Source organism: Camponotus vicinus, unplaced genomic scaffold, assembly GCF_025532165.1.
Source record: "Camponotus vicinus isolate PSW18456_S1 unplaced genomic scaffold, iyCamVici1.0 SCAF_11, whole genome shotgun sequence".
NCBI lineage: Eukaryota > Metazoa > Arthropoda > Insecta > Hymenoptera > Formicidae > Camponotus > Camponotus vicinus.
In genome coordinates, this window is record NW_028141947.1 from 2,781,830 (window position 1) to 2,803,054 (window position 21,225).

At 29.7% G+C, this 21,225-nt stretch overlaps 2 protein-coding genes and 1 pseudogene across 7 annotated transcripts; 2 read left to right on the top strand and 1 right to left on the bottom strand.

Moving 5' to 3' along the window:
• Positions 1-430: 430 nt before the first annotated feature.
• On the bottom strand, positions 431-12,512 carry LOC145961750 (uncharacterized). Its single transcript, XM_083082216.1, has 8 exons — positions 12,201-12,512; positions 11,751-12,109; positions 10,557-10,763; positions 9,939-10,259; positions 9,542-9,671; positions 9,252-9,395; positions 765-793; positions 431-494 (listed from the first exon to the last, which is right to left on the bottom strand). Exons 3-8 carry the CDS (start codon positions 10,748-10,750, stop codon positions 431-433), a joined length of 882 nt encoding a protein of 293 aa, XP_082938342.1. The 5' UTR covers positions 10,751-10,763; positions 11,751-12,109; positions 12,201-12,512.
• LOC145961445 (uncharacterized) lies at positions 2,372-9,056 on the top strand. 5 transcript variants are annotated; one of them, XM_083081618.1, is made up of 9 exons: positions 5,639-6,116; positions 6,309-6,711; positions 6,820-6,981; positions 7,177-7,353; positions 7,619-7,756; positions 7,852-7,914; positions 7,999-8,218; positions 8,343-8,511; positions 8,777-9,056. In XM_083081618.1, the coding sequence occupies exons 3-7, from the start codon at positions 6,864-6,866 to the stop codon at positions 8,190-8,192; spliced, it is 690 nt and encodes a 229-aa protein (XP_082937744.1). In that variant the 5' UTR covers positions 5,639-6,116; positions 6,309-6,711; positions 6,820-6,863; the 3' UTR covers positions 8,193-8,218; positions 8,343-8,511; positions 8,777-9,056. The 5 variants fall into 5 exon arrangements, with proteins under 5 accessions (XP_082937741.1, XP_082937740.1, XP_082937743.1 ...); XM_083081615.1 differs by lacking the exons at positions 6,820-6,981; positions 7,177-7,353; positions 7,619-7,756; ... (2 more) ...; positions 8,343-8,511; positions 8,777-9,056 and adding exons at positions 2,372-2,588; positions 2,759-2,878; positions 3,052-5,118 and having other exon boundaries at positions 5,198-6,116; positions 6,309-6,714; XM_083081614.1 differs by lacking the exons at positions 6,820-6,981; positions 7,177-7,353; positions 7,619-7,756; ... (2 more) ...; positions 8,343-8,511; positions 8,777-9,056 and adding exons at positions 2,372-2,588; positions 3,052-5,118 and having other exon boundaries at positions 5,198-6,116; positions 6,309-6,714.
• Positions 12,513-13,180: 668 nt separating the features above from the next.
• On the top strand, positions 13,181-17,370 carry LOC145961852 (uncharacterized; annotated as a pseudogene). The gene is made up of 7 exons (XR_014435723.1): positions 13,181-13,372; positions 13,473-13,736; positions 13,980-14,039; positions 14,210-14,251; positions 14,362-14,603; positions 15,806-15,965; positions 16,150-17,370. The product of XR_014435723.1 is annotated as an uncharacterized LOC145961852 (transcript).
• Positions 17,371-21,225: the final 3,855 nt, after the last annotated feature.

The window sequence follows — 21,225 nt, forward strand, 5'->3', positions numbered from 1 at the left end:
ACCTGGCAACGGCAAGGGTAAGACCCAGAATATCATCCGCAGGATGATTTTGTAGCTGCCCTGAATTCGTAGCTGCCCTTGAATTTCGGTCACAAAGCACGTGGCAATGGCAAGGGTAAAACCCAGAATATCATCCGCAGGATGATTTTGTAGCTGCCCTTAAATTGTTCGCAATGCACCTGGCAACGGCAAGGGTAAGACTCAGAATATCATCCGCAGGATGATTTTGTAGCTGCCCTGAATTTCGTAGCTGCCCGTGAATTCGTGCACAACACTCGAGACAACGGAAAACCGTCCGCCATTACGGCCGTAACGCACGTGCTCGCTAGACAAAGCCAGCGTAACGAACATGCTCTCGGGTCCTTCCTATACTAGCGCCCCCGCAGCGCCAGCGCCTCCGCGGACCCCGCGCTGTCGATAATCTAGCCGCTCAATCCACTGTGATCGGCGTCGATAACATCGATCCTTTCCAGAACAGATAGAGATAGTGAAATCTGAAAAAATATTGATATATTTTTTATGTTATATAGTCTGAAGAGGGGAATAACAATCAAATTAATCAGTGACGTATTTGATAATTTTTTATGTGAATAGTTTTACAAATATGTCAATTAAAAATCAGTTTGGTGACAGATTCGCTTAACTTTAAATTGAAATATCCATGAAAGTTTCATGATGAAACTATCGATTAGGTAAAAATTGAAGCACACATTTGCTCTATATACTATTCTTTGTCTAATTATTTTATAATCGTTACAACAAACCTTTTGTAAATACCTTTCAGGAGAGCATTTACCCAAGGAGAACAGAAATGTCAAAATGATGTCAATTTGACGTCATATTGACCAAATTTATGTCATTTTTTGATCATTGAAATCTCGATCTCGGAAATGACTAAAAAATGACTTTTTATATTGACTTAATTTTGATCTTTTTAATTTTTAGAAAATGTGATGTATACCCAGATAGCACATAGACGTCCCATGGACGTCCAATGGATGTCCAAATTCGGACATTGGGACGTCCAAAAGACGTCTGAATTAAGTTCGACGGAGATCCATTGGACGTCCATAGGAGATCGGTTTTTCACAACTTTGGACGTCCAAAATAATACCCAAAAAAGGATTTAAAATGGACGTCATTTTCAGTGCTTTTTTCTTCAAAATTATTGTTAAAATAAACATCAAAACCCAGAAAAAAGTTTATATTTAATTATATATAATTGTGTAGATATAATTACGTATGACTTTTGACCTAATTTAATCATATATATATAAAATTATTTTTTATTATATATAAATAGATCGCATTATGCAGCCTTTATAACATATAAAACGTTTGACCCAACAAAATTAAATAATATAATTAAATAATATAATTTATCTATTTCATATAAAATTCTACATAAAAATCTCATATAAAAATTTTATTTATATTTAAATTTGCTTATTGCACTTTACATTTTAAATAGGTAATTTAAAATGTAAAGTGCAATAAACAAGTTTAAATAGGTAATGGATGATTTTCGTTTATTCGCCGGACATTTACTTGTCCGATTTATAAAGTCAATTTAATATCTGAAGCTCCTGCAATGAGATCAGAAATTAAATTGAACAGTATATTTTTATTCTTATTTGTTACCCTTTTTGCAAACTTTATATAATTCTCATAACTAAAACGTAAGTACGAAAAAGATAGCGCATTGCCCGTCGCATAGCGGTAAACGAACGAACTAACACATTCTTGTTTGCTCGCGCGAAACTTTGACGTCCAAGACCGGACATCTTATGGACGTCCAAATATTGGCCGTTAACGGATGTCTGGAATCAGATGTACTATGGACGTTCATTTCATGTCCATGGACGTGCGAACGTAAAATGGACATAAAATGAACATCCATAGGATGTCCTGTGTTATCTGGGTATTTCTCAGCTGTGTATATATATGCTTATTATTATAAAGATGTTTAAAAGTAAACATTTTCCATATTCAGATATTGTTGCAGTTCGCAGAAGAGTCTATTATAGTTACTGATTAAAAACTGAATTGCTGATTAAAATATTATTTTAAGCGACTTACGTCTTAAATTTGCGTCTTAATTATTTTTTTCAGTTATAACATTGACAAATTATATTTATTTTTCTTTTAATACAATAATAATTTTTTATCATTAAAAAATAATTAATTAATAATTTATTTTAATGTGGAATATACTTTATTTTTTCAAAGTATTTATTATTTTTAATATATATATATATATATATATATATATATATATAATTTTTTATTAGTGAGTGCTCAGTGTACGGTGTCGTGTTATTGAAAAGTTGTATTCATATTTCGTACCTGCGCTGTTAGCGCATATCACGAATGCATTGCGACAGTGCGACACGTACGACTTGCGATAGTGAGCTTGCACGATCTTGTTCGCAAGTTCGCTAGACATTTTTGTTGAAGGCGTATTAGTGATTTCAGAAGTTATATAATAAAGAAGTGATTTTTTAAAAAGTGATTTTAATTTTAATTGTTGAAAAAGGGGGAGGTCTACAGAAGATAAAATTAAAATGTCGAAACAGTCTAAGAAAGAGGTAAGACTCTCGATTGCGTTACTTCTTTTTCCTGGTATGTACTAAATGTTGCACGTAAAAATTTATTAAGATCATTATCTTCCTATTTATCTATTCGTTCCTTGTGACACATTTCTTTTTATTACAACACTAACCTATTTTTTCAATAAAATACTTTGTCATTTTTATAGGTTATATTACACTTGATCTCAAATGTTTAATATTGTATTTATTTATCAATGAGAGGTGGTAATATTATAATGTAGGATAACACTATAAACATTTCACTAAATAATAAGTATTAATAAAAGGTAAATGTTCAATTTGTTTTTATTAAATTTTAAGAAACATATGCATGCACCTATTAATATATTTGATTTTTTGCTTATAAACACAAAATATACAGTCGCATACTCAACTTTAAATGAATTACTTTTTAATTATATGAATTGTAATGTTTAATATATTTTATTTTGGGCTATAGATCTTGTCATGAAAAGAAAATTATATGCTCAGGCTTCTAAAGCCAATGCTAAACGTTTCCGTGAAGCTGAAATTGAGGATCAATTGATTGAGATGGAAAATATATTAGATGGAGCATGCTCTAATCCCTCTCATGTTTTACCTGCTGTGCACATTGAAGAAAACCATAATGTTCAGGATAATGATTTAATTGTAGAAGACGTATTACATAATCCACCAAATCATGAAATTGAAGATGCTGAATATAGTGAACACAGCAGTAGTGATGAAGCAGAAAACGAATGTAATATTGAATATTTGAGAGATCGTCCTATTAATGACATAGAGGCATATTTATTGAACTTTTTAACAGAATGGGGTGTTCGAGATGTATCATTCAAAAAAATGGATAAGCTTTTAGCAGGATTGCGAGTTATTTTCCCTGGTTTGCCAAAATCATATAAAACAATTCTTCATACTCTTCGTACTGTGAATATTAAAGAAGTTGGTCAAGGTCTAATGTGGTATAAGGGTGTAAAAGTTAACCTTGATGAAATATTAACTGAAGACTATTTGCAAAATAAAAATCAAATTATAGTGGATATTAATATCGATGGTGTTCAATTATATAAGAGTGCAGATGATCAATTTTGGCCAATTTTAGGTTGCCTTAATGGTGACAAATTTCCTTTTATAATCGGTGTATGGTATGGACATTCAAAGCCTGATGATTTAGAAGGATATTTATCGGATTATATTGAAGAAGTTAAAAATTTGACTATTAATGGTTATGAATTTAATGGTGAAAATATTACTTTTAGTATAGGTAATTATATTTTAGATGCCCCAGCTAGACAATTTATTAAGGGCATTCACAATCATAACAGTACATTTTGCTGTGAAAAATGCACAGTTAAAGGTGTTAGACATAGAAATCGTCAAGTGTTTTTATATGATAATGCATCTCTACGTACGGATGAATCATTTAAAAACAGAAATCAACCAGAACATCATAAGTACACTTCACCTTTAGAACGGAATTTACAATGTGGAATGGTGTCCACGTTCAGGCTTGATCCAATGCATCTCGTGTATGCAGGAATTTTTAAGCGATGGTTACAGTTTCTCTTTGGAATCATTGTAACAAGGGGCAAAATTAATAACAGAGCTAAATCTCAATTGTCTCTAGAAATGTTACGTTGTAGTCCTTGGGTACCTATAGAATTCAATCGTCGACCTCGATCTTTTTATGAAATATCTAAGTATAAAGCAACAGAATTCAGGCGCATCTTATTGTACGATGGTGTGCGAATCTTTAAGAACACGCTACCTCCTAACACATATAAGAATTACTTACTTCTACATAGTGGAATATATATACTGTCCAGTCCAACTCTAGTGCAAAATCCAATTATGCTCAATGCTGCTCAAGAAATTTTAAAAGAATTTATAAAGCACTCGTCTCAGATTTTTGATAAATGTTTCGTTGTTTATAACGTTCATTGTTTAATTCATTTAGTCGATGAATGCCGAAATCATGGAAGTTTGGAATCATTTAGTGCTTTTAAGTATGAAAATTTTATGGGCATTATGAAACGACATTTGAGATCTACTTACAAGCCTTTACACCAATTAATTAGACGTGATGCAGAAACCAAAGGACGGTTTGTTACAAAAAAAAAGACAGATGAGCCCAATAAAATTTTGTTGAAAAATCAATATAATGGGGATAACCATTTTGAGGGAGAACAGTTTCAGACTGTTGTTTTACATAATGTTACTCTTACTAAGAACGAAGCAAACAGCTGTTTTAAAACTAAATGTGGAGATATTGTAATCTTGGACAATGTTATCCGAACACCTCAGAATCGAATTTTCCTAATAGGATATAAGTTTATAGAACAAGAAGATTATTATAATTTTCCTATCCCATCTTCTGAACTTGGAATTATGAAAGTATCTCGTTTACAAAGTCACAGAACGGCTTATAAAATTAAACATTTTCTTTGTAAATGTGTTCTTTTTCCTGATAATGAAGAAACATTTGTATGCATTCCTCTTGTACATTGCAACACTCAGTAGAATACCAGTAAGAACTTTTATTTTTTAATTATATTTTATTTTACAAGTTATTGATTTGCAGCCTAATATTTTATTGTTCTTTTCAGTTCGCAGTTGTGGAATTTGATGATTCATGTGATGAATCTCAAACACTAATAGAAGTAATTCCTTCCAAATGGTTATTTGATAATAATCCCAGACAGCACAATGACATCTTAAAAACGTATTAAAAATAAACAAATTGGACGTTTCATACGTATTTAAAATATCCAGATTAGAGCCTAAAATATCTTTAGGATGTTTTATGGATATCCAGTGTTACTATTTTGGACATCCCAAAAATGTCCATTTTAAAGATCAAACGGACTAAAATTGGACTTGTTTTGAACATTAAAAAAATATTTTAAAAATAGGTATAAATAATTTTTACAAAATATTTTAATGAAAAAATTTAAATTTATTATATTAAATTTTTCATTATTTTATATTAAATTTGTTTCATTATTTTATATTAAATTATTCGCCGGACATTTACTTGTCCTACTTATAAAATCAATTTAATATCTGAAACTCGTGATTTAGATCAGAAATTAAATTGAACAGTATATTTTTAATCTTATTTGTTACCTTTTGCAAACTTTATATAATTCTCATAACTAAAACTTAAATACGAGAAAGATAGCGCATCGCACGTCGCGTAGCGGTAAACGAACGAACTAACACATCCTTGCGTGCTTGCGCGAAACTTTGATGTCCAAGATCGGACATCTTATGGACGTCCAAATATTGGCCATTAACGGATGTCTCAAATCGAATGTACGATGGATGTTCATTTCATGTCCATGGACGTGTGGACGTAAAATGGATATAAAATGAATATCCATAGGATGTCCTGTGCTGTCTGGGATACTAAATGCAAGTATCCATCTAAAAAAGATAAGCTTAAAACTACTCGTTTGGTCATGTCAAAAATAGATCCAGGACAGGATTGGGATATTTATAATCTTCAATTTCATCATTACTATAGTAATGTAACTTTCTAACTATAGTGTGTAACTTTCGGAGATGTATTATCATATATTTTGTGTTTGAATATAAGTTCTTTTAGTACCAATATACAATATACTTAAAATGTAACTACATTTTGTTTCATTAAAAAATGAGTTTCAGTATTATGTGTATTTTATGTTATATCTTTACGCATTTTCTCACTTGCAGGTACCTACAATACTGCTCTCAAAGCAGCCAAAACTGTTTTAGAGGGAGAAGTTGCTCAAACAGAAGCAGAAACAGATTATACTCAACCAAGAAAAAGAAAGAAGAACAGAAGATACATATCATCTTCATCAAATGATGAAGAAGTAGATGAGTCTCTATCAGATGTTCCTCATGGTACAAGTAGTGAAGTACCTGCACCAGATTCTCGTCTTTCAAATAAATTGAAAGTACTTCTTAAAAATAAATCTATGAAAACATCATATATCTATATGTCAACAAAAAGAAACATCTGTTGGAAAATTATTCTCTCGTAATGAGTCACGTGTTAAATCTTCAAGCCTTTTAAAGTCAACTAATACATCAAACAAAAGTCCGATACAGCAGCATTCTTCACAAAATAAGGGTATGTCCATATTCTTATTTCGTGAGTTATTTTTGTTTCTATAATTTTAATAACAATCTTTTTATAATCTTTTATAATTTTAATCTTACAGTCTTTTTATCATTTTAGTTACACAAGAAAAATATTTATCTCCTAAAGACTGTAACACACAAATGTCAGAAAAATTTGTGACCGCAGAGCCATCGCAATCAAAAAAAACCAAACCTCTCAATAAATTGCACAACATTGTTTCACATTTAAACAAAGAAAATTGTCGTAATTCTTTTAATAGTAAGTTACTTAATTTCTAAATAATAGTGATTTTCCATGTTAATTATATATATATTGTATATATATATATATATATATAATATACATATATTATATATTGTATTATATTATATTTGTATTAATTATTATATAAATTATATAAATTCCGTTTCTCTTTTTTGTTTCTTGCATAATTGATTTTGTGGATTGTTACAGTTTTTGAAAAAAGCTCATCTCAATTAACTTTGGATTATAATGAACAATCCGTAATATCAGACAGTTCTTCGACGAGTACTGTGTCTGTACATGTACATGATGATATCTCAAAGAGAAAACAAAATGCTTTCTTAAGAGACGATAACAAAGAAAAGTCATCTCCGGCCTTTGATGATTGTAAGTGAATTGAACATTTTTTTCTATCACAATTTTCTGAGTGCACTTGCATTTAAATTAGAATTATATGTATATATTGCATTTGCAATATATATATATATATATATATATATCTCAATTGTATAGTTTTTTTAAATTAAGTTAAAATTTTATATGAATTGATTTCATAAATATAAAATAATTTGTGAATTTTTTTTACTACATTTTATTATGTCTTATTCAATCACTAATGGAAATAGAAATAACAATTCTAATTTTGATTCAGATGATAAAAACAACAATGATTACAACGAGAATTTTACAAAAGATAGAAGTGAATCTAGTGTTTCAAGAGATGAAGAAAGAACTTTAACGCCAATGGATAATAGCAATAGATCATTTCCAAATTCACCACCATTGCAAGGTAATATGATTTTTCCAATAATCTCACTTTTGAGAAGTGGTTTTGCACATTACTTTTTTCCTAATATATATTAATATATATTATATTTATTTCAGGTTTATCGAATGCAGATCGTGATTTGCTGACGACGACATTAAGCTATTTGAAGAAGCTTCATGGTAATGATTTTTTTTGTACTAATTTATATAACTGCAGTTATTACGTATGATACATTTTCTGATCATTAATTTATATTTTCGTAGGACCGGTTGTATCTAATCTTGATAGAGATTTGCTTCGAGATGTATCAAGTAAGCTTGACATAGTACTAATGAACCAACGTCGCATCTTAAATGAAATATTTCCTGGAGAAGCTGTGATAGAGAGACCTGAAAATTGCCCCCCCCCCTTCCATTGCGAGATGAGAAGTCATTTCAAACATTTAACGAATTTTTAAAAGATAAAATTGCTTTTTCTCAATTTGTAAGTATAGTTGATCTTTTTGGGTATTATTATTTATATATTTTCTACAATATATGAACTCTTCTTTTTAGCATTTATTTCTTTCTTTAAAAGTCAGCTTGTTGAAGATATTTGTTTATTTCAGATCAACTACCTTAATGCACATATTGTTGATGATTCTGACCAGTGGAATGCTGCTATTCGTCTCATGTCCATCGTATTACACAATGAGCTTGCAAGACAAATTAGTTGGAAAGGAACTAAGGGAGTGAAAATCTCTTTTTATGGAACTAGAATCAAAGAAGCTTTGTTTTGTAAGTTTTTCTATAATTTTTTCTTATTTTTAAGATATTAAGTCCTCTGATTAATCATTGTCATGTATTAAATTATGAAAAACGAGAGATTACATGAACTTTTCCTTTCTTTTTCTTGCAAATTAATTTATTTCAGTGATCAAAGAAATCAAAGAATTGCTAGAAAGACTTACGTGATTTTTCGTTTTTAACTTAACACAATATTCAATATAATTGCAATAAAATTAAAAGATCACTTTTTTATTTCTTGTCCATTTCTGTTTAGGTGCCATAATGAGTCGTTTTAAAAATGAATCATTGAAAACAGCTGAGGAGTCTATGAAGCGCTGGTTGAATACTTCTGGTCAACGTAAATGAAAGAATAATAATTTTTACTGTGCAATGTTTTTAAAAGTGATATTTATATTCTCTACTATATACTTTAATATTAACTACTTTAATATATTCTACTATTACTGTGCAATAATAACGTTTATAAATGATATTATTTGTAACATGTAATATTATTTGTGATATTAATAATAAATGTATCATAAACAGTCAAATATGTTTATTAATTACTATCTTAATGTCTCTAGCAATAATTTTGAACAGTCAAAAAGGAATGTCAAAATTACGTCATTGTGAACATCAAGACAACATCAAAATTTTATACAATTTGATGTCATTTTGACGAACTAAAATTTGACCATATTTATACATCAATTTGACATCATTTTGACATTTCTGTTCTCCTTGGGTACTAATGGTTTTACATAAAGCACCTCAGTTAGCTTTTGATTTAAATGCTTTTCGATTGATACTAACGTAGGCAATAAATATCCCATAAAAATGTGTTTATCTCCTTGTAAGATATCTAAACCTTTGGCAACAGGTCTCATTACCTAGAATGTGAGTCGAAATTAGCGTATTGTTTTTAGTATTTATATAAAAAAAGAGAATTATTTTAACTTTTGATAAAATAAATATTAGGACATAATAAATTATTTATACATTATTAACATAAATTAAAAAAAAGCAAAACTATTACCGTGCAGTATTCTTTAAGAAAGTCAATTTCGTTAGGAGTTAAAGTGGGAATATTTAAGGAAGAAGCTAGGGCGTTCACTTGTTTAATATTGTTTGTTACCTCCACTATAGCATCATAGAATGAATTCCATCTAAATTACATGCAAATAAAAAGTAAAAATCAAAACCATGCACAACAATCAACAACATACCAAAAACCAAAAAGCTTTCATAAATTGTTTATACATAGAACACGTAATTGTCAATTTTATATAACATAAACACAACATATATGTATTAGAGTGGTCGAAAAAATATGGAAAAAAATGAAAAAAATATTCCCATAAAAAACAATATAAAATTCCAAGGCACGTGTTAATATTAACCAATCGGGCTCATTTTATGCATACTTCTATTACCTTGTAGCGTTTGGAACTTTTAAATATTTTCCAAGACTTTTTTTAACCATATCTGCTGCAACAGACGACTGATTTTGCTTGTTGAAGATAGCTTGACATTTTGCGAATGTCCTTCTGCTAATTCCTTTGTAATTAGTATCTGCCTCAGTACAAGTTATATCGATGGTACTAACTAAATTTAGTGTATGAGAAGCACATTTTTGTTGAGGTGGTAGTCTATAACTTTCTTCGTTAATGGCTAAAATTTCCGATATTTCTACCAATTCTAGATGTTCTCCACGTTCATTTTCTGTTTTAGCTTCTTCAATCTCACTATACACTCTGTAAATATTAATAATATTAATTCCACAATATTAACTATTAAGCCCCTTTAAATTACAAAATTGCATTTTTTATTTATTTTCTAACTTTCCGTTAAAGGTGAATGTATATGCATAACTATGTAATTAAGGCCGGATCTACAATAGGTAATTTAAGCCCTAAGCCTTAAGAAATTGACCAATCACAATCAAGTATGAGGAGAATACTCGATTGCAATTGGTCAATTTCTTAAAGCTTAGGGCTTAAATTACCTATTGTAGACCCGGCCTAAGTCTACGAGACACTAAATTTGCTTACATGAAAGCTTTTTCAAAATTTCTAGCATTATCTGTTACAATGCATGTTGTCTTATCTTGGATATTAAATTCAATTAATACCATCTCAATTGCCCTTGCAAGAACATCGTATGTATGTCTCCCTTCAAGTCGATAGCACGCAAGTCCTTTTGATTTTCTCTCCAGAGTATCATGATCCAACCAGTATATTGTCATGCCCAAGTAGGATCTTACAATAAAAATATAATTCGATCATTGGTCAATAACCGTGAATAAAAAGAGACAATTTATAATAAAATTGTTTATAAAAATAGATCGGTGACTACCTTCCCATACAGCACAGAAGCTTGCATCAACATTGCTGCAATGTTACAACATTGCACACAGCAATGTAATGCTGCAGAAATATTGCAGAGACATTATTTTGTAATATTACTTTGGCAATATTGCAGCAACATTTTAACATAGCGAAAATGTATAACGTGTTTTTTTACTTGCCGCTATGTGGCGACACCAAACTTAACTAACTCGTCGAATTTTCATCTAAAGTGGATATAAGGCCTACAAAGGACTAACGTAGTAATTATATTTTTTGTGTCAGTTAAATTTCTGATAAACCGACTTGATATTTAATATTCTGAATCCTAATAAGGGATCTAGATTATTAAACAAATAATTTGTTTAATAATCTGGATCCCTCGTTGAGATTCAGAATATTAAACAGATTTTTCTTCATTGAATGGGTAAATGGAAAATAATTCATTTATTGCACGTGTATTAAAATATTCTGGTATCGAGTGAAATAAAATAATTGTATGTATATTATTGAGATAAATATTTAATAAGACACATTTGATAAAAAACACTAATAGATGTTTTTTTTCAAAGGCGGTAAATGTTTTTTCCTATCTTTCTTAAACATTTCTTTATATTTTCAAAGTTTATTTATTAAATTTAAAACTGTCTGCATTTGTAGCAAAACGCGTTTTAATATTGCAAATACGTTGCACCGTAACGTTACTACAATCTTACATTGTAATATTTCTGAGGTCGGACATTTCAACGTTGCTGCAAGCTTACAGTGATGTTGCAGAAACATTTCGCAACTTCTATGCAATATTACAATATTTCAATGTTAGGTCTATGCAACGTTTTTGCAATCTTTCGGTGCTGTATGGGTTCTAAATGCCGTCCGGCAATCTGCCGTTACACACACCCATTCCACTTTCTTTAATTCTTCGATCAGTTCCATTTTCATTTTTTCGAATGTTTTATCAATATGCGTCATAAGAGTTTTGCGAGTCATAGGCGTTTGCTGAATTGTTTCACAAAACTCGATAAATGCTTCATGCTCGACAAGTGAAAATGCAGACGCAGTATTGATAATAAGCTTTAAAGTAACTTGATCAAACTTTTGCTTAGTTAAAAATTTATTTTTTCTGAAATGATCCAACTTCCTTTGCTTTGAATCTGGCTTTTGCTCATCAGATTTTTCGTGTGCTAAATTTCTTTTACTGCTCGTAGTGTATTTTTCGAAGCTTTGTTAAAATCGTCTAATTTACTAGGATGTATATGCTGAAAAACAAGAAATCAGTTATATTTTATATTGAAAACATAACCTTAATGTTTTTTGTTTACATATTTATTATATTAACAATAAACTTACTTTGATGTGCGTTCTCAAATTCGAGTTTGAAGACACTGATGCGGATATGTATTTTTTCTTGGGTTTACATAAGAAGCACTGAAATAACAATTTTCCGGTTTCTTTATCGTGAGTGTCGAACTCAAAAAAATCGCGAAGGTGAGACCACATGCATAGCACGCTTTTGCGATCGACTGTGGATTGCGACAAATCACCCGAATCAAAATCTTTTTCAGTCGACATAGACGAATCAAATTCGTCAACATTAACACTCATTGCGTTTTTTACACAAAATCTACTCGCGATCACGTAAATTGCGTTAATTTTACGACCAGCGTTTGGTGTAAAGAGGGAGCCAAATCCACTAGTGCTGCGACCTGCGACTTATAATGTAGAATCACTTGTAGGCAAGCGCGCGGCATCTCGCGGCGCCTTTATTTATGGCATAGTTAACTTCAAAAGAGTAACATAAAAAGTTATAAGTTATCGATAAAATGTAACTAAATTAAGTTAAAAGTTAAGAGTCTAGGAATGTAACTAAGTTAAGTTAAAGTTATTTAACTTTTTAACTTAACTTTTATCTTTTTAACTAGACATTACCCAACCCTGCCATTAATACATGCAAACATTAATTGCTAAAGTTTTCAAAAATTATTATTATTTTTTGTTAACGATTATTATTTTTTTTTAATGCACAAAATTTCTTAAAATTATGGAACATAGTTTTGTGTATTTTTAATACATTTTTGTTTTCTCTATTCAAGTTACTTTTTAAATTTAAGTAATTGTAAAGATTTAAATTTTCCTGATTTTATTTTACAACTTTCTATTAACAAATTATAATATTTTTTTTATAAAATTGAAATAATAGTTCTACAATTAATTATGAAAAAGGAAGTTACTTCTTTCTTTTACAATTAAAATTATTAATTAAATATTCATTGTGAGTTCAAGTTGTCTTATTTTAACTGTTACATTTTATATGTAACAGTTAAAGGAAGATGTGTGAACAAACATGGACTGTTATTCAATTCGAGGAAGATTGTTGTGGAAGCGGTACCTTCAACATGGATACAGGGGCCATTGGCCTACATATTCACAGGATAAAATAATGAATGCAATAAAAAAACATGAACCTTTAAAAACAAGCTGGCCTAGCTATAAAATTAAAAACTTCAGAAATTCTATTTTTAGTGAGTTTTTAAATTTTAATTATATTTAAAATAAATATATTTATTAGTTTTGATATAATTGCATAAAATAAATATAATAAAATAAAATACATTTTTTTAGGTGATTATTTCAAAGCACGTTCGAAAGCACGTACTGCTGAATTTACAAGTGACTTAAATTCTGAACAGAAAGAGAATGCTAAAAGGAAAATAATTCAAAAAGTTTTATCTTCCTCTTCATCAGAAAAGAATTTGGAAACCTTATCATTACCACAACCACTAAGATTAAAAAAAAAATCTAAAACAGAACAAGAAAATTTGAAAGAACTTTCTGCATCAATTTGTGATTCTCCAAATCAATTCACATCGTGTAATATAGAAAATAATAAGTTTTTACATATTACAAAGACTATATATTTAATTGGATATTTTAGTTAATATTTTGTTTTATTTTAAGTATTACATGTAGTATATATTTATGATTTATCTATTATAATAACAGATGAATATTTTTTTTAATAAAGCACATAATTTCTTGTAGAATTAAATTTGTAGTAAGCATAAAGAATTTTATATATTTTTTCTTTCTTTTATTATGTATCTTATATTTCTGAAATACTTTTTACAGATAATTCAATTCTTAGTAAACATGTTGCTTCACCAAATTATGCAACAACGCAATTATTTAGTAAGTGTTTAGTAATTATTTTATATATAGTTTTATATATTCATAAAAATGTTGAAAGATACGAGATGAGTGCAGATTAAAAAATAATAAAAATAATAAAAATTGCATATTTTTATTTAAAAAATGTTTTATTTATAAGAACTAATTAATATATTTAATTTTTTTTGTAGATGAGCCATACAATTCAGTTTGCAGTTGTAAGAGACTTGATGGTAATATTATTATGAGGATTATAGATACACACATACACACACACACACACGCATATACTAATGTACATAATAATTAATAAATTTAAATATAAATTGAAATAATTTTTCAGAAAAAACTATTAAGAATTTAGTGGACCAGAATTATTTGATACGAAGTGTGGTTACTGAAATATTATCTGAAGTGAAAGAACTTAAGTTGCAAATAAAAAATAACTCTCAGAAAGCAAATACTAAAGAAAAGAAGCAAATTTCAATATTTAATAATAAAGATTTAAATTTTCCACTTCAAACAGAAGAAGATCTTCAGAGTGTTAAATTCATTCTGGAGAATGATGACGAAGTTACTAAAGCGGTAATTAAAATTTAAGCGTATTTCTTCCATTGCGTATATGTAATATACGAACAATATAACACACACATAATATATACATACATATATATATATATATATATATATACAGGGTGGCCCATTTTAATCCATCCAGTCGAATATCTCGAAAACCAAGCCCGGGAGAGAAAAATGTTTTAGACAAAAGTTGTATGGTTTCGAGGGGGCCATAAGATGGTATCATTGGTTTGACCTTGAAGAGTCATTTGAAGGTCACGTGAAGGTCACTTCAATTTTTTTAAATGGAACATCCTATATATTTTTGTACATTCTTGTAGCTCATCTCGAGAGCTTTCCAAAACACTATAATTAAGTACATTTTCGTTAAGTACTTTTTGAGTTATGAGGCTTGAAATAATTTCTTAATTTTACATAAACCGTAAAATATCTTGTAAAATATTCATTTTTCGATTACCTTACCTTAATAGTTTTATGTACAAAATAATGAGAGGAATCAATTGGTGTAAAGAAAACACATAGTTGTTTCGAAGAAAAAATATGTAATTTGCAATTAACAATTCCATATTTTTTCTTAAAAACAACTATGTGTTTTCTTTACACCAATTGATTCCTCTCATTATTTTGTACATAAAAGTATTAATGTAAGATAATCGAAAAATGAATATTTTACAAGATATTTTACGGTTTATGTAAAATTAAGAAATTATTTCAAGCATCATAACTCAAAAAGTACTTAACGGAAAGGTACTTAATTATAGTGTTTTGGAAAGCTCTCGAAATAAGCTACAAGAATGTACAAAAATATATAGGATATTCCATTTAAAAAAATTGAAGTGACCTTCACGTGACCTTCAAATGACTCTTCAAGGTCAAACCAATGATACCATCTTATGGCTCCCTCGAAACCATACAACTTTTGTCTAAAACATTTTTCTCTATCTTGCTTATTTTTCGAGTTATTTGGCTGCCTAAGTTAAAATGGGTCACCCTGTATATACTTATATATATTTATACTTTATGTTTTTTCAAATACACTCTTTATGGGTCAGTGTGTAAATTAATTAATTCATATTTCTCATACTTAAGAATTTTTACATATAAAATATTTATTATTACTTTTCAATTATTTTTTAATTTTCACTTCTATTTTTTAATTATTTTTTATTTTTTAATTACATTTAATTTGTAAACTATTTATTTTTTAGATAAACGCATTGCAACAAGTAGGAGGGAATAATGGATACGAATTTGTTAGAAAAGCTTTATCAATGTTAATAACCAATAAGATTGCGGATAAATATAGTTTTTTCGGGAGAAAAAAGAAAAAATCGTTCTGTAACCTCAACATTTGTAAAATTATAATAAGTGAGTATTATTAAATTCTCTACGAAAAATTTCAAATATAAAAAAATTTCAAGTAAAAATAAATTCAATGAAAATTAAAATGAATATTCATATATCTCATATTTATTTATTTTATTTTGTTTATTCTGATATAAATTGCATAAATTAAATAACTATAATTTTTTTAATAATAATTGTTCAATAGGTGCATCACAAAAAGGAAAATACTGTCAAACAATAAAAGAATGCGAAAAATATATTCAAGGATGGTTAAGAAGAGCTACTGAAAGAGGAAAATTAAAGCAATATTGTTATAAAACAAATGAGAGAGAAATCGATACATAGATGTATCTTGCAGAATTTTGTGACAACAGGAAGCTGTGCAAAAAAAGTGATATACACATCCCAGGTAGCAAGGTGTCGTCTATTTGACGTCATGAATTAGTCATTCTTATGACGAATCTGACGTTTAAAATGACGTCCTAATGTCGCAAAAATGACGTGGATTTGTCACAGGTACGTTACGTCATATAGTGACGTAAAAAATACGTCACATAGTGACATAAAGAATACGTCATTATTTTCGTGTTATTACCCAGGTAGCAAGCACACGTCATTTTGACGTTTCAAATTGGTCATTCACTGTCTATTCTTCACGTCACGAATTGACGTTTTTATGACGTAAAAGTGACGGTCTAATGTCACATTCTTGACGTCATGACATGTATCGCATTTTGACGTCATAAAATGTAATAAATAATTAATGTAATGAATAATTTTCATTAAGTAGCCAGACATTTATTTGTCCGACTTATAAGATCGATTTAATATCTGAAGCCTCTCTATTAAGATTGTATCAGAAATTAAATCGAAGTAATATTTCTAATTTTATCTGTCACTCTTTGCAAACTTTATATAACTCTTATGACTAAAACTAAATACGAGAGAGATAGCGATCATAGCGGTAAACGAACGAACTAGCGATTACTGGTTTTACAGTGAATTTTACTTTAACAATTATTAAAGTCTGATCGCGAAAGTCATGTTATATAAAAAATTTTAAAAGATTTTTTTATGGGATCGATGTACTAACTAATGACATTAATAATAAAATAATCGTCACTTCATGACTGAAAAATGACGTCAAAATAATGTTATATCAAGACGTCAATATAAAGTCATGTAACAAATCAGTCATTTTGACGACATATGACCAAAAATGACCAGTTTGGAACGTCAAAATGACGTATGCTTGCTACCTGGGTTGGAGTATCCGTCTGACGTTAATAATTGGTAAAAGATGTGACGTTGCAAATACGTCGTAGGTTGGATAAATACAGGACGTCATGAATTAATTGCTATAATGACGTTAGTAGTACGTCATCGATTGGAGTATCCGTCTGACGTTAAAAATTGGTAAAAGATGTGACGTTGCAAATACGTCGTAGGTTGGATAAATACAGGACGTCATGAATTAGTTGCTATAATGACGTTAGTAGTACGTCGTCGATTGGGGTATCCGTCTGACGTTAATAATTGGTAAAAGATGTGACGTTGCAAATACGTCGTTGGTTGGATAAATACGGAACGTTATTAATTGGTTGCTGTAATGACGTTACTAGTACGTCGTCGATTGGAGTATCTGTTTCACGTTAATAATTGGAAAAAATATGACGTTGCAAATACGTCGTAGGTTGGATAAACACAGGACGTCATTAATTGGTTAAAAAAATAACGTCATTATTACGTCTTACATAGGTAATATGACGTCAATTATCTAAAATGACTAACTAATGACGTCATATAGACGTCACCTTGCTACCTGGGATAAGTGATATGCAATAACTTTTAATTTTACGTAAAATGTCAAAAATGGTAACTTCCCAGACAGCACACATGTCCAAAAGACATTTAAAGACTTAAAGACGTCTTAAAGTCCTCTAGACGTCTTTAAGACATCTTTTGGCCTTTTTGTGCTGTCTGGGTTATTAAACATATATAATAAACTAAATAATAATTTTATTATTTAGTTTATTATATATGTTTAATTTGTTATTATATATGTGTTTTAGTTTATTATTATATATATTTTTAGTTTATTATTATATAAAATTTGTTTAGTTTATTATTATATGAAATTTTTTTAGTTTATTATATGAAATTTTTTTAGTTTATCATTATATGAAATTTTTTTAGTTTATTATTATATGAAATATTATTATATGAGATATAAAAAGTATTATTGTAATATGATATTGTGAGATTATATATGAGATATTTAATATAAAATAATGAGAAATTTAATATAATAAATTTAAATTTTTGCATTAAAATATTTTGTAATAATTATTTATACCTACCCAGTAAGCAAAATGTTAGCAGGTTGGCAGCAGATTGGCAGCAAATTCGGTCAGAATCCCACACCAGAACCGTAGCCATCTGTATCCGCATTAAGCTTTTGTTTTAGCGACAGAGTCTATAAAACATAACCTGTCAACAAACTGTCGGCAGAAACCGAGCAGGATCTGCGCGATACAATTTGATGTTAGATTGCCAGCAGAAACCGAACAGAATCTGCGCATGCAACCTGATGGCAAATTGACAGCAGAAACTGCACAAGATTTGCGCTTACTTTTATTAATGTTATATAAACGCAACAAAATTGATTATTACAGGTGCTAAATAAGAATATTATCGGCAAGTTAATTACAATTTTCTTCTAAAATGACATATATGTCATATGTTATATCGTAGTTATATCTCATATAGCGAAGGACTAATTCAATTTAATTAAATTAATAATAAAGTAAATGATAAAAGTAAATGTAACTTGTAAAACTTGAGATGTAATTTAATTAGAATTAAATTCTTGCTTTATGCTTCAAATAGGCAGTACATGAATAATTTCCCATTTATCATATTAATTCCAATCAGTTTAATATTCTGAATTTTATCTGCTATCAGATATCAGAAATTAAATGATAGAAATTAAAATGATAATTACTATATTCTGATCTTTTATTAATATTCGCGACTTTATATATATTTCTGACAGAAATTAGATTACGAGAAATACAGCTCACGTAGCGGTAAGCGAAGGAACTATCGAATCATGCAAACCCTGTTTCTGCCGTCAATCTGCTATCAGAGATTGTGTGCACAGATCCTGCTCGATTTTTATTAATTTGCTATCAAATTGCGCCGCACAGATCCTGTTAAATTTCTGCCATTAATCTGCCATCAGTTATATCTGCAGCTTTTACTTGATTTCTGTCGAGAATTTGATATTAAATTTCATTACGCAGATCCTGCTCGGTTTCTGCCAACAATCTGTTGTTAAATTGCGCCGCACAGATCCTGTTCAATTTCTGCCATAAATCTGCCATCAGTTATATCAGCAGGCTCTAGTCGATATCTGCCGAGAATTTGATATCAAATTTCATTGCGCAGATCCTGCTCGGTTTCTGCCGACAATCTGTTGTCAAATTGCGCCGCACAGATTCTGTTCAATTTCTGCTATCAATCTGCCGTCAGTTATATCAACAAGTTCTGCTCGTTTCTGTTGACAATCTTTTGTTTAGTCATGTGAACAGATTTTGTTGTATTTCTGCTGACATGCTGGCAACATAATCGAATATATCAGTTTCTTTATACAAACTGTAATCTTTCTGCCTTTAAAATTTGTAATGGGCATTTGACGAAAATCTGTTCTAACAGATTTGGCTATCTGGATATTTTTAAAACATTCTTTTAATGTTCGAAGCAAGTCCAATTTTAGTCCGTTTGGTCTTTAAAATGGACATTTTTGGGATGTCCAAAATAGTAACACTGAATATTCATAAAACATCCTAAAGATATTTTAGGCTCTAATCTGGATATTTTAAATACATACGAAACGTCCAATTTGTTTATTTTTAATACGTTTTTAAGATGTCATTGTGTTGTCTGAGAATATTATATTTATTTTTAAAAGAGTTAGGGCTCGTTCTCCCACTGAGCGCGTCACGCGTCGCGTCAACCAGCGGAGCCAATTAAAACATCCCATTGTAATGACACGGAAAACATGTTATTACAATGGGATGTTTTGATTGGCTCACGCTGATTGACGCGACGCGTGACGCGCTCAGTGGGAACGAGCCCTTATATATGTTGCGTATCAAATGTAGTGTTCACATCCCAGACAGCACACAAATATCCGAAGGACATCCATAAGACGACCGTTAAGGATATTGAGGATATCCACAGATGATCCGTTTTACGTTCTTCGGACATTCAATGGACGTCCATGGTATATCTGTTTATGAAATTGGTGGACATACTTTAATCCCTAAATGATAATATAATTTATCTATTTCATATAAAATTTTACATAAAAATTTCATATAAAAATTTTATTTACAATTTATACTTGCATATTGCACTTTACATTTTAAATAGATAATGAACGGATTATTTTCGTTTATTCGCCGGACATTTACTTGTCCGACTTATAAAATCAATTTAATATCTGAAACTCGTGATTTAGATCAGAAATTAAATTGAACAGTATATTTTTAATCTTATTTGTTACCTTTTGCAAACTTTATATAATTCTCATTACTAAAACTTAAATACGAAAAAGATAGCGCATCGCACGTCGCGTAGTGGTAAACGAGCGAACTAGCACATCCTTGCATGCTCGCGTGAAACTTTGACGTCCAAGACCGGACATCTTGTGGACGTCCAAATATTGGCCATTAACGGATGTCTCAAATCGGATGTACGATGGATGTTCATTTCATGTCCATGGACGTGTGGATGTAAAATGGATATAAAATGAATATCCATAGGATGTCCTGTGCTGTCTGGGATGTGATATCTTCTGGAAATGGTCTATAATCGTTTTTTTTTTCTAGGAGCTTTTTAACAAATAAAATTCTATTTACTAAATTTTATATAATTTATCTTTTCTATTTTTTATCATAAAACACCCTACACATGTATATTACATAAATTTATTTCATTAATAGCATATATTGATGTTTATAATATATGCTTGAATGGAAAAGAGAAATCGCGCTAATGAAGCATATTAATTACATCTATATGCGAGACGTATTTCTGGTCTATAAATTGTGGATGTAGGGCTGCGTTCCGATATTTACTGCCAGTACTGAGAATCTATAGTTTATGTCAGACATACTATAGATTTTCAGTACTGGCAGTGAATATCGGAACGCAGCCTAGCATGGACATGAACCAACCGACTGTTTTATCATGGCATCGAAAAGTGGATGTGGCC